This window comes from Apis mellifera, linkage group LG11 (genome assembly GCF_003254395.2).
Source record: "Apis mellifera strain DH4 linkage group LG11, Amel_HAv3.1, whole genome shotgun sequence".
NCBI classification, from domain to species: domain Eukaryota; kingdom Metazoa; phylum Arthropoda; class Insecta; order Hymenoptera; family Apidae; genus Apis; species Apis mellifera.
The window spans coordinates 8,298,041-8,311,457 of record NC_037648.1 but is presented as its reverse complement, the minus strand read 5'-3'; the positions used below and the strand labels follow the sequence as shown (position 1 = coordinate 8,311,457).

The window sequence follows — 13,417 nt, the reverse complement described above, 5'->3', positions numbered from 1 at the left end:
TCTCGTTACGATATATTCTTTCAATTTATGGAATATCAGTAATTATTTTTCATCACTCATTCGCGATTGGTTCACATATTTTACGTTACATTTCGATCAATTGAAGGGGTACCTCTTCAGAAAAATTTCGGCAGCTGAAATTCCAGTTGAGTCCGACCGAGACGATGCTAGTTGGGGGTAATTGTGATCGCCTCCTTCCTGGTACGATCAGTTTCAATAAAAATAATTATCGCGGCGGTCTCTTTCGAAGTAAAAATCGATGATGAGTATAGAGGGTGGAAGTAAATTGGGTAGGACTATTACGTGTGCACAAACGCACGGATAATGAATTCAATTGTTTGGTGTGGTTTTTATTACTCCTACTCCTCTATATATCGTCCAATCAGGAGTAAGCAAGGACGGCCGTCGCCACATTCGAAATATATAAATGTGTCAATATCTGTTCCTCGACGCTCAGTCAGTATTTTTATTCCTGCCAAACTGATTATTAAGTAGTGAACAATCGTTTTCCAAGAGAAAGTCGACGAAGAAATGGTGAGTTTGATTTTTCAACGGGGTTCCTAGGACTCGTTGTTTTATAGATACTTTTTTTACCCTCTTTCACGATGTTTACTTTCGTTACATTGACAGACGATAAAAATCCGAATTGGCCAGTCTGTCAATAAACCGTGGTTAATTAAAACTTCTTCTAGTTATAAATATTATTTCTTCTTCTTCATTTTTTTATACGTACTTTTTTTCAAATAAAAAGGAGAAATCCTTTCTATTCGAAATTTCATTTTTTTTTTTTTTTAATTCTTAAAAATGATACATATATTTCTATATATAGATATCATGAACATAAGAAACAGATAAAAGAACAAGAAATAGATAAAAGAATTTTTAATAATTTATAGTTTGAAGAAAGAAAGAAAAAAAATTTTTCTGTGCGTTTGATTTAAAAATATGTTATATTCTTCTTTCAGAAAAAGAAGAAAAAGAAGTAAAATAAAGGAAAAAAATATACGAGAAAGAAATATTTCTTTCCTTCTTTTTTATCATTTTTTTTAATAATATAAATATCTCATATACATTTACAAGAAAGAATTTCTTTTTCTTTTCTTTTTTTTTTTTTTTTTTTTACTTTTTCAAAAAGAATAAATTAATATTATATTCTTGCTTGCATACATCTAGAAATAAGAGGAGAGTAAAAAATTTTCATTCATATTTCATCTTTCGTGTTTCATACTGCATATTTCCTTATCGCGGTTTACGGTCTCCCTGATATCATCTCTAGATTACGATGCGTTAAAGGGCTCCGCGGAAAGAGGGCGCGAGATCATAGGGAAGATGCGAAGATTGTATAAGAAGTTGCATCATTCGGTTCGAAACCTCCTCCCGTGATGTGCGCTCCTAGAAAGCATCTCCGGCGCGAGTATCTTTATCGAAAGTTCTATCTCGTAGCAGTACCAGATTCGATATTTTTGCGGACGTTTTCTACGTGTGACAATTACCCATCGTGATTTACGAGTTCAAAGGTAAGGATAGATTCAAATTTTCAGTATTAGTATTAACGCCCCGCTATTAATATTAAAATGCTACGTGACCACGTGCAAATAGATTTTTACGTGGAAAGAGAGATAATAGAGATGGTGAGGTGAGATTTGTTAAATAGCAGAGATAATCGTAAAAGAAATGACAAGGCGGACGAAATTTTAGATATATATAAATATAGATTTTTGAGAAGTTTATATTACTTCTTAGTTTCTCGAAAGCAGATAACGTACGGAGAACTGCATTCTATTTTTAGTTACATATATTTTAACAAGCAAAATTTCGACCAACTTTCCTCATTTTCACAGGCTGTCCGATTTCTCTTATTTTCTAATCAGTTGACGCTTTTCGATTAATTTCATCATAATGTTAGAGGTTTAGTGGTTTAGAGGTGTTTAAACATTGCTTCGCGATAACATCATCTCACCTGGTCTCATATCAGTTTTTTCGATTACATTCCAGCTGTGTCGTAATTTTTAACCGCAGAATTATACTAACGCAATATTATTAATCCTTTCGATTGCTCGGTGAAAATTGAATTAAATTATAATAATCCCTCGATCTTAAATAATTATTTTATTTTAGAATATAAATTATTACTATTTTTTATGCATTTATCAATTATCAAGATATAAAAAAAATTTACAATATAAAATTTATAATACAAAATTTATATCCGGAATATTTAATTATATATTCAATAATTAACGTAATTAAATTATCAGATGGTATTCAATTTCTAATTTTTCAAAAGAATGTGCAAGCTACTAAACACATTTAAGTAAAACGTGCTTAAAGAATATTTCCCCCGCACATTTAAAATATATTTACATTCGTTAAATGTTTCGGATAACATTGTTCACATTAATACCTTGCCGCTTAGATTTATATAATACTTTTTGCTTGCGCAACTAATTATTTTCCAGATAAATTAAACGAAAACACCACCGTGCCATTTATTTGTAATTTAAACACCACTACGATCTGTAATAATCGAAATCGAAATATCGAAGGAAGTTTACTTATTCGTCTCACTTGCGAGACGATAAACCGTCCAATATCTCGGAAGTTTTAGCCACTTTTAACTCCTCCTCGGGGACACGCTGCATGCAAGTGTTTGCAGCAAAAAAAAGTAACGCACACCAACACGTCGCATCGTGTATCGCCTCCAGATTCTCCCTTATTTTTTTGCACCGCATGTGTGTTCATTAACACGCTCCGCGCGCGAATTCATTTCCAAACATCTTGTCTCGTTAACAAGCCCAAGTTACTTAATCTCCTTTAAACGGTACGCGTGACCTTCCTTCCTCCTCTCGCTCAGTAACGCTCGTCAGTAACGACCGTCACGGGAAGGAAAAGGGGGAGCGAGAGAAAGCCGAGACGAGAAGACGCCAAAGATAAAATGATGCGGTAGCATCTAAATTTTTATTCGTGAACTTGGTTGAGAAGGACCGATCCCGAAAGGCGAGGGAACGCCTCAAAGTCACGGTAAACGACGCTGCCAGCACGTTCACGCATTCTAAAATCTTAAACGGACGTGTCGAAGCGGAGGAACCGTGAGAGAGACACACTGATTTAAGTCGAAGAGAGAGATATATGTCATTCGGGTATTCCTCGCGCGACACGTTGCCTGTATATCGTCGGAAGGATACAGGGCGAAGGTATCGAGTTTCGTGTCTTGTACGAAGAGAATAAAATACGATAGAATAAAGGAAATCTCTTTAATTTGGTGATTTCGATGCTCACGTTAACGAGCAGGCCATGCGACAGATTCAAACGCACGACTTATGGAATATAATCCCACCTGAGATCGTTTCGAGATTCTCGTTGTGTGAAGAAACTCGATTCTCGTATCGATTTCTTCAGTTTCGAAATTAATTATCATTTCCAAATAATTTTAAAAAAAAATCTTTCCGTGATTCTAGTTAACAGTGACATTGAACGATCCCTGTAAAACGTGTCGAGTCTAAGGAAGAGTGTGAAAAAATCACGTGAAAAACGCGGTAAAATCGAAGTAGAGATTAGATCGGTAATATTATCGGCGCGTAAAATTATTATAAACGAAATTAAGCCGTAATGATACGATCCGATAAAGGGGTAAGCAGAAAGAATGAGATGTGAGATATTTCCTCCCCCTACATTATCACATATATTTAATTATCGTCCCGTTCTCAAGAGTTTCATTGTTGAATTTCATTGTTGCCAATTGTGTTTATTCGTATCCCCGAAGGAAGGTTGAATGAATCGATACTATAAATCTCGCGCACCTAACCCGACAATTAAATCCGCATTGTTATATTCAATCAGAGCAACTTCTGCGAAAAGAGCGTGACGTTAGTGTTCCTCAACATCATTCTGATTCAATCATTGCACAATGTCCTTTCATCAAATCACGTTCACTTTGATATAATATCATTATCCCGATGTTTCGATTAACGATACTAGTCTTCTTTTATTTTTTTATATACACAATTTTGATTTTATGTTTCAGATGCTGATCAATCTCGTTTTTCTTATTACCATTATTTTCGTTATTACCGTGTATACGGTCTCGGGACATCCCTTTTCGTTCCTACCACGACATGCCGTCGAACGAGCTGCGGAACGTAGGAGCATAAGCAGGCAAATGATAGAACACAACTCCAATTTCCTGACGCCGTTATCGGAATATGGAACACGTTCTGAATCAAAAGTAACAATCAATTTCTATTATATCTCCTTAATCGGCAAAGAAATGAATTTGATTTGAAAAGGAATATAAAATTGAGATTAATAAGGATTTGAAAAAAAATTCAATTTCTATGAAATCTTCGCAATTTAATCTAATGTTGAACGTTTTGATTTGATACAGCCAGTGGAACCATGGACTACTATCACTCAGAATCCAGTAAACGGTATCGAAACTACTGTGGGGTAAATATGACATAAATAAATGAAATAAATGAAAGCGCAAATGTAACAATAATATCGATAATATTGTGCTTTTTTTGTTATTGCAGAAGCAGGGTGGAATTAGAATGCAAAGCTAGCGGTAGTCCTCCGCCGGAAATTCTCTGGTTCACGGGAAGTGGTAGCAACGAACAAGTGAATATCACGGACAAATGCAATTTTACATTGTGAGCAAGAGAAAGAAGGAAGATATTAATTCGTAATATCTTTTTTGCCGTAGTTAATCGAGTATGTGAAAGCCAGTACGCATTCCTTATACGATCCATCCGAGGAGTGGAAAGGAGTGGCCAGAATTAATTCAAAGCTCGTGATAGAATGCGTTACTCCAGATGATGCTGGATTAATCTATTGTGCGTCAGTTTCTGCGAGAGAGGTGAAAATCTCCACTCCTACGGTGTTGCTGGTTAATAGTAAGTGGAATATTAATCTAAAATTATATTAACATGAAGCTTTGACCAACTGTCACGCAACCCTCTCATTTTATATAATGCAATATATAATAAATATATAATAAATTCTGTATAAGAGAAATATTTTAATATTTTAAAATTATTGGTTCAATTCTTTATTATTAGTTACAATACTGATAAAATTTTAAATATTAAGAAATTTCAATTTAAATTATCATTTAAAATTTTATTCGACAATTATTCTTTTGTTACAGATGAACGTGGTTTAAATAATTGCAGCTCTGAAAGTGATCCAATAATCACTCTTTATTCTCCTACATTAGTAGCAAATATAGGAGTAACTGTGGTGTTGCCATGCAGAGCAAGTGGCAAACCAACACCACAAATTACTTGGGTGAATAACTATAATGTACCTCTAAGTTTATCAACTAATTTGCGACATAGAGTATTAGACAGTGGTGATTTAATGATAGAGGAACTCTTATGGGAAGATATGGGTGGTTATACTTGTCAAGCGAAGTCTGGAAATCGTCAACAAGTCGTCAGTACATTCCTTTACCCTTTGCGCGTAAGTTTCTATACTTTTATTTAAATTTAATATATTTTTTTTTTCAATTTATTTAATTCAATATTTACTTTAAAATAGATTATACAGAAGATATTTAATTTTTTGATGATTTTATAAATAAAATCGTTTAATTTATAAACAAAATTTTCTGAAAAAAAAAGTTTAAATAAATATGTATTATTTTTCAGCCCGAAAAAGAAGTGTCTCGGACGGTTAATTAAATAAATTATGGAAGAATAAATCCGGATTGATCTCTTTCTATTATTGTACGATATGCCATAATCTTCTTGCGCAAAATTTCGGTGTTCGTTAGTGGTCATATGATATTATTTTTAAGTATGAGCACTATGCATAATTCTATGCAGCGAGATTATATTTTGGTACTAAAAACATGACAATGCGTTCAAGAATTAACAACGCTTCGTTTAATTATTATCAATTAAAACGCAGCCATTATTTTACTTAAAAGTTTTATAATAGATTTTAAGGTGCCAAAGAGTTTTATATTCGATTATGATAATGACTTTAGCAAGTTTAAAATAGCAAGTTAAGCTATATATTTCAATATTTAATTATTATCTTAATTATTATTATATTGCGATACCTCTTGAACGAGGATTCATCTAGTTTAAACAAATTATTTATTTATTTTATATATCGACTTAATAAGTAGATATAATAAAAAAGATTTCGTTTAATCTAATATGATAAGATTAATTGCTAAATTCTATGTAATTTTATATTCGATGAAAAAAACATCGATTCTTTGACTTCAATTCCTACTTCGCTTATTATTATTAATACTTTTAATACTTTTTATCTATTTTAATCTTTCATCTGAAAAATTATCATAATCTATTGTCTATTGTAAACTGCTATGTTTTTTATGTATAAATAAATGTATTTCATTTCGTACAGTGTTTATAAATTTGCACTATATTTATTTCCTATTGTTTAATTTTTAAATTAAAATTTAATTCATTGTATTTCTTAATTAATGTAAAAAATTTAAAAAAAAATGAAGTGACCTTGTATGAAAGATCATTAAGTCATTCGATGCATTATCATTTTTATTGAAAACACGTGTTTCATTTTTCTGTAATATTTTTTACTTAAAAAAAAAAAAATGGCAAAAAAATTGACTGCAAAAATTGGACCTTCGATTCTAAACGCTAATTTGGCACAACTTTCGGAAGAATCACAACGATTAATTAATAATGGTGCTGATTATTTACACTTAGATATTATGGATGGTCACTTTGTACCTAACCTCACTTTTGGTCACCCATTAGTAAAATGTCTTCGACATAAAATAAAAGATGCTTTTTTTGAAACACATATGATGGTCTCTAATCCTGATCAGGTATATTTTATTTTATTTTATACTTGAAATGAATTATACTTGCATTTTTAATTTAAAAAAAAAATTAGTATTTCTATATATTTATTTAAATAAATTTCATTTAAACAGTATTATACAATATTCTTTTCTTTATTTTAGTGGATAGAGCCTATGGCTGATGCTGGTGTTAATCAATATACATTTCATGTTGAACCAGTAAAGAATGTTTCATTAATTTGTAGAAAAGTAAAAGAAGCAGGAATGAAAGTATGTACTTATTTTATATTAAACTTGTTTAATATAAAATAAATTAAACTTGTTTAATTAAAAAATTGCTTACTATTTTCATTTTTTTGAAATGAAAGGTTGGAGTTGCACTTAAGCCAGGGACTCCAGTAGATGTAGTTGTAGAATATATTGATTTAGCAGATATGGTATTAATTATGACTGTAGAACCAGGTTTTGGTGGTCAAACATTCATGGAACCAATGATGGAAAAAGTATCGTGGCTTAGAAAAAATTATCCTACATTAGATATAGAAGTAGATGGTGGTGTCGGGCCAGAAACTATTGATTCATGTGCAAAGGTATATATAATTTCATTAATTTCATTTTATAACAAAAAAAATAAATTACATTAATTTCATTTTATAACAAAAAAATAAATTACATGTATATATTTTTTAGGCTGGTGCAAACATGATTGTTTCTGGAACAGCAATCATCAGTTCTTCTGATCAAGCAAAAGTTATTAAAACTTTAAGAGATACAGTAAATTGTGCATTACAAAATAATTAAACAATAAAGGAAAGAAAAACATTTTCTTATAAAATTATATGTTTATACATACATGTACTTATATTAAAAGTTTTGAAAATATTGTATAATTTTATACAATTTTCATACAAAATAAAAATAAAAAGCAAAAATTTTTATATTTTCATATTATTACTTACAGTTATTTATATTTACTAATTCAAGTTTAATTTACTAGTTCAATTATTTACAAAACTTTTAAATTGAGTATTTGGTAATGGAGGAATTTTAGGAAACAATTTTGTTCTTAATTCTGCTAATGTAATTAAAATAGCTTCTTCTGTTCTAATAGTTCTTGATCCTTGTTGAGGACAAGTATTCAAATATTGATGAAATACCAAAGAAGCATCATCCACATCCAAATTAGGATCACAATCTACTGTAGCTTCTAATCCAGATAATCCTCCAAATACTATTAAAGCATGGTGGTATTCAATGCCTTTTGATTCTATATCATCAATTGATTTTCCTTTATCTGAAGTACCGATAGTCAAATCATATCCACTTTTATAAGGGCATTGTGTTAATACCTCTGTGAGATTATTAGCTAATCTCACAGTATATCCCCAATATATACCAGTATCTGATCTAGGAATATCAGGTGGAACAATAAATCCTTTTAATTTTTTTAGATTTGATTGCTCTTCAGGTATTTTGACAGTAACTCTTAATCCAGCAGTTAATACCTTATCCACACAAATATCATTTAATAATCCTACATTCACATGAGAACCTTTACCAGATTTAACTGGTTTATTTGTAACTACTCCTTCTCTATATAAAGATATATCTTGTTGACGTAAATGATGTGGAGCATCTACAGGATTTAATATTCCAGCATATTGCAAATCTTTATGAATAGGAAAAAAATATTTCCTTAAATATTGTGGACATTCAAGATACTGTAATATTCTAGCTAACTGTAAACATCCAACTCGTCTTTCACCTAATATTTCGTCGTTTTTTATTTTTTTCTTTTCACTTTCAATTATTTCTCCTTTATCATCAAAAACAATAATTTCATTTATTTTATAAACACATGCTGCACGTGCTATTTGTCCTGCTAAATATGTTCGTAATTCTGGAGATTGAGCATTATCTAAAATTGATCCAGGAACTGCAATACTGATTGTTGAAATATCTTTTTTTTCAAAATGTTTCTCAATGGGTTTAACTACTTCTTTTTGTAATTTTTTTTTAGTTTCTTCTTTATCGAATTTTTTAGCTAACCTCTCTTCTTTCCATCTTTTTCGTTGTTCTTTATATAAACGATTAGTTTCTTTCCAAGTTTTTGGCGTAGGAATTGCTGGTGACATAATTTTGTATTTTTTCTTTTCAAATACCAAAAAACGTAATTATTCACAATATCTTCTAAAAACGTTCACGAACTATTTTAAAATAAATTTCAAATGAACTACATTTACAACGTTACGTTTTATGTGATAGCAAGTTTGTATTTTTTCACTGTGTGAAATATTTTTTAAATTTTTATCAAATTTTTGCAAATATTAAATTATGACCACAGAAGAAGGTTTTGAACAGGTTTTTAATAAATATTTTATTCAATTTTCTTATTTTAATATATGTTGATATTTAATATTATTTACAAACCTAACCTTAATAAAGTACTAACTGATTTAAAGTACTAACTGATTAATTATATTTTTGGAAAATTAAACATTTAAATTAAAATTATCAGTGAAAAAAAAAAATTAAAATTATCACAGTTTGAAGATGAGGAGGCCGAAATTCCAATTGGTGGAACTTTACCTGGTGGTAGAAAACGATTGTTTTCGAAAGAACTACGCTGTATGATGTATGGTTTTGGCGATGATCAAAATCCTTATACAGAAAGTGTAGATTTATTAGAAGATCTTGTTATTGAATTTATTACTGAAATGACACACAGAGCTATGGAAATTGGTCGTACTGGTCGTGTTCAAGTAGAGGATATTGTATTTTTAGGTAATATTAATATTATAACTTATTTATATATCTTATTAAACATTTTAATATAAATTTATTAATTATTGAGGATATAATATAAATTTTAAGTTAATTTATTAAATTTTGTTTTATAGTTAGAAAAGATCCAAGGAAATATGCAAGAGTTAAAGATCTTCTAACAATGAATGAAGAATTAAAGAAAGCTAGAAAAGCATTCGATGAAGTTAAATATGCAGGTACAGTTAGTCAGTAGATTTCATTTGTTGATATCAAAGTATATAACAAAATATTTTTATTGTGCTTGAATTTAGAGAGAATTATATTGAGTTCTTTATTATTCTTTCTGTATTGCTGTAGTTTTTTTAAAAGAATAATTATTTTTATAATTCTTTATTAAAGAATATTTAAATAAAATTTAAAGCAACATAAGCAATTATTTAAAATTTTTTATTGGATATACTGTTATTTAATATAAATATAAATATAGCATTATAGTAATTTTGATTTATTTACAAGTATGGAATGCTTGTGTGCTGCATTTTTATGATACTTCATGCTTGCTTATCTATATAATTAAAAATATTATGATACATTTAAGATTACTCATTTCTTTTTATTATATAAAAAGAAATATATTTTTGGATTTTTATAAATTATATATATATTTATTTATATATATATATATATATATATATTTTATAAATAATAATATTAAATTGTAATAACTATTTTATATTATAATACTATTATTCTTTATTTTGTAGTATTAATAGTATTACATTTATGTATATAAAAATAGAATATATAAACAAATACTTATATCTTCTTTATATATTTTATGTTTTATTTTATGAACAATAATTTACATTTTATAATAAAAATACATATTTACATATGTTTTATCTTAATAAGTATAAAATTTTTCCAACTCTAAATAGTTTTTTTAAATGCTAATTTAGAATAATTATTTCAAATTCCTACATCCTTTTTATATCATTTTTTCAATATTTTTAATATTCTATTTCCCTTTATTTATTTTCATTTTAATATAAAAATTGTACTTTGTATTTTTATTATACAGCATGAATAATGCATGTTTGAAATTAAATTGCAATTTATTTAAAAAAAAAAAGATTATCTTGGCTTATTTATCATTACTATTTTGTTATTTTCTTGCATGTATATTATTTTGTTTTTAAATTAAAAGAAAACATTATAATATATTTGATTGGTCAAGGTTGTTGTCAAGTTTGAATTTCAATCTTATAAAGTTATATCATATATTGATTAATACTAGAAACAGCTTCTTTTGCTGACAGAATAACATGAGAGACTCCTACACCGTGGTATGAAGAACCACACAGCCCCAAAGGTATTTTATGCGCGGAGATATAATCGTGGATACGAGTTAACCGTTGTGCGTGACCAATTACATATTGTGGAATACAGTCTTTCAGAATGGAAACATTACATATCTTGGGATCTTCATTAATGCATAAAAGTTTATTTACATATTTAATTGCAACCATTTTTAAATGTTCTTCAGATGAACATTTACCAAAGTATTTTTCAAACCATGCCCCACCCATCATTACTGTCAGTACCTGGATTAAAAAAAGATGTACATATTCAACAAGTATTTCTAGTCTATTAAATATTTGTAAAAATTTGTTTAAATTTTAAGATTATTTTATATTATTGCTAGAATTTTTTTAAATTCATTATAACAAATATTAAATTTATGTAATAAATATTGAAATTGTAATAGAAAAAAAAATAGATAATAAATATTTATACAGCAGTATTCAATTAAATTTAACTAAGTTTGGAACTCAATAGTTCAATTCACAGAATTATATACTTTTTATCAGAATTTGATTTGAGCATAATTCAATAAACTGAAATATCTTTCACTATGTCTTATTATATATATTTTCATTTCTATTCAAATCAGACACTGCAAGTCATATAATTCAAATCAATAAGCTATTAACAATAAATTATGTAAATTTAAAACGGATTTTAGTCAAATTTAACTGAGCACTACTGTGTTAATACATACTGTCATTTTGGAGTTTTGAGGAAGGGCACATGAATCAAATATTATACCCAGAATTGGAATTTCTTCTTTTGGTGGAATAAGAACTCCAAAAGCTTCAATAGGTAAAACATTTTTAGAAAATTGAAAATTAACTACAATCATTGTTACTGTAGGTATACTATGTAATTCTTTAGATAGTTTTGGATGTTGCTCTTGTATTAAATTAGCTAAACTTTTAGCAGATAAACTTGATATAATACTAGAATATTTTTCAACTTTTCCATTTATAATTAATTCCACACAATCTTTATTAAATATAATTTTTTCACATTTATGTTTTATTTTTATATTTACTCCACGTTTCATTATATTTTCTGCTAGTGTTTGAGGTAATTGTTCAAAACCTCCTTCAAGACCCCATGTGCTCCATGCTTCTCTTTTAGCTCTTTGTGCTAAAATTGAAGGTGTGTTATGTAATATTGTATCAGTATCATTTGTATTTTTCAATTCAATTTTGTTTTTATTATTTAATATGTCTGAAAATTTTTGTTGTATAAAACCCATAAATACAGAACCATATTTCTGCTCAATTTCAAATAAATTTGTCATAAATGATTTTGCACTTAATTTATGTATATCACCACCACAAATTCCACATAATATTGGGGCAATCATTTTTTCAGACACATCTTTGCCAAATCTTCTTTCTACAAAACTAGATATGCTTTCATCATCTGTAAGAATTTTCTTTGCTTTGAAGTCATTCCATAAAATACTACTTAAAGAACGATTTAATAATGTATTTTTTGTTATAATTCCTTTTAAATTATTAGGTAAACAATGTAATACATTATCTGCATAAATATATCTATTTTTAGCAGCAGGATGATTAACTTTAATAGGAATGATTTTTGATGATAATCCTAATTCTTCTATTAAATTTAATACATTATATGTATTGGCTCTCATAACTCGTGGACCTGTTTCAAAAATCGTTCCATCAGATTGTTTTATAGAACGTATCCATCCTCCTACACGATTTGAAGCTTCTAATATAACTAATGGAGCCATTCTTGTATTTCCAAGTGCATAATATGCAGCTGATAAGCCTGATATACCAGCACCTAATATTGCTGTCATTTTTTATTATTTTATTGTATTAATAAATAAATATTAATTTTTATTTTGGATTAAATATATTTAAATTGAATAATATACTTATTAATACAGTTATGTTTCATAAGATAAATTAAAAATGATTATATTTTTCTTTTTATCAATCAATTATTCTTTTCAAATAATATAATAATTTTATATACATATAATGAATACTATTTAATTTAGTTTATTTTTTTTTAAATTATTATTCACAAATTCATTTAAAAAAAATAAAAATTTTAAAATAAATAAAGTAAATTGAAATATTAAAAATGTTCTTAATGTTATTTAAACTTAGTTATATTAGCGTATTTTGTATTTAAGAAAGAGAAAGATAGGTTATATTTATTTGGAAATATAAATGGAACTATTGTACATGAAGTAAAAATATATAAAATGTAAATATAAAAGAGTGATTTTCTATTAAAAAAATAAAAATTGATATATATAAATTTTTTAATTCTATATGCTTTGTTTTTAAATTTTACTTTATTAAATTTTACATTATTACTTTTTATATATATATCTTTATATATATACATATATTAATAGATTGAATAACCATAATTTAATTAAATTTTTGGAAACTGTTAATCATTTATAAATTTAATAAAATAATTTTAAATAATAAATTTATTTAATATAATCAATTT

The 13,417-nt window shown here is 27.7% G+C and overlaps 5 protein-coding genes across 8 annotated transcripts; 3 read left to right on the top strand and 2 right to left on the bottom strand.

The window, feature by feature from the left end:
- Positions 1 to 387: 387 nt before the first annotated feature.
- LOC409512 (neural/ectodermal development factor IMP-L2) lies at positions 388 to 6,384 on the top strand. 3 transcript variants are annotated; one of them, XM_006564032.3, is made up of 7 exons: positions 388 to 534; positions 4,025 to 4,225; positions 4,385 to 4,446; positions 4,533 to 4,617; positions 4,703 to 4,892; positions 5,147 to 5,460; positions 5,649 to 6,384. In XM_006564032.3, exons 1-7 carry the CDS (start codon positions 532 to 534, stop codon positions 5,679 to 5,681), a joined length of 888 nt encoding a protein of 295 aa, XP_006564095.1. In that variant the 5' UTR covers positions 388 to 531; the 3' UTR covers positions 5,682 to 6,384. The 3 variants fall into 3 exon arrangements, with proteins under 3 accessions (XP_006564095.1, XP_006564096.1, XP_016770571.1); XM_006564033.3 differs by lacking the exon at positions 388 to 534 and adding an exon at positions 1,329 to 1,517; XM_016915082.2 differs by lacking the exon at positions 388 to 534 and adding an exon at positions 3,523 to 3,630.
- Positions 6,385 to 6,497: 113 nt separating this feature from the next.
- On the top strand, positions 6,498 to 7,621 carry LOC107965225 (ribulose-phosphate 3-epimerase). The gene is made up of 4 exons (XM_026443994.1): positions 6,498 to 6,823; positions 6,962 to 7,069; positions 7,168 to 7,389; positions 7,490 to 7,621. Exons 1-4 carry the CDS (start codon positions 6,587 to 6,589, stop codon positions 7,598 to 7,600), a joined length of 678 nt encoding a protein of 225 aa, XP_026299779.1. The 5' UTR covers positions 6,498 to 6,586; the 3' UTR covers positions 7,601 to 7,621.
- A 112-nt stretch (positions 7,622 to 7,733) lies between these two features.
- LOC551815 (putative methyltransferase C9orf114 homolog) lies at positions 7,734 to 8,968 on the bottom strand. The gene has a single exon (XM_003250339.4). The coding sequence runs from the start codon at positions 8,932 to 8,934 to the stop codon at positions 7,798 to 7,800; it is 1,137 nt and encodes a 378-aa protein (XP_003250387.2). The 5' UTR covers positions 8,935 to 8,968; the 3' UTR covers positions 7,734 to 7,797.
- Positions 8,834 to 11,084, top strand: LOC102653702 (transcription initiation factor TFIID subunit 13). Of its 2 annotated transcripts, XM_006564031.3 has the most exons (4): positions 8,834 to 9,160; positions 9,346 to 9,583; positions 9,700 to 9,801; positions 10,885 to 11,084. In XM_006564031.3, exons 1-4 carry the CDS (start codon positions 9,134 to 9,136, stop codon positions 10,887 to 10,889), a joined length of 372 nt encoding a protein of 123 aa, XP_006564094.1. In that variant the 5' UTR covers positions 8,834 to 9,133; the 3' UTR covers positions 10,890 to 11,084. The 2 variants fall into 2 exon arrangements, with proteins under 2 accessions (XP_006564094.1, XP_006564093.1); XM_006564030.3 differs by lacking the exon at positions 10,885 to 11,084 and having other exon boundaries at positions 9,700 to 9,999.
- On the bottom strand, positions 10,829 to 12,833 carry LOC552482 (protoporphyrinogen oxidase). The gene is made up of 2 exons (XM_003250338.4): positions 11,628 to 12,833; positions 10,829 to 11,169 (listed from the first exon to the last, which is right to left on the bottom strand). Exons 1-2 carry the CDS (start codon positions 12,744 to 12,746, stop codon positions 10,837 to 10,839), a joined length of 1,452 nt encoding a protein of 483 aa, XP_003250386.3. The 5' UTR covers positions 12,747 to 12,833; the 3' UTR covers positions 10,829 to 10,836.
- Between the last annotated feature and the right edge of the window lie 584 nt (positions 12,834 to 13,417).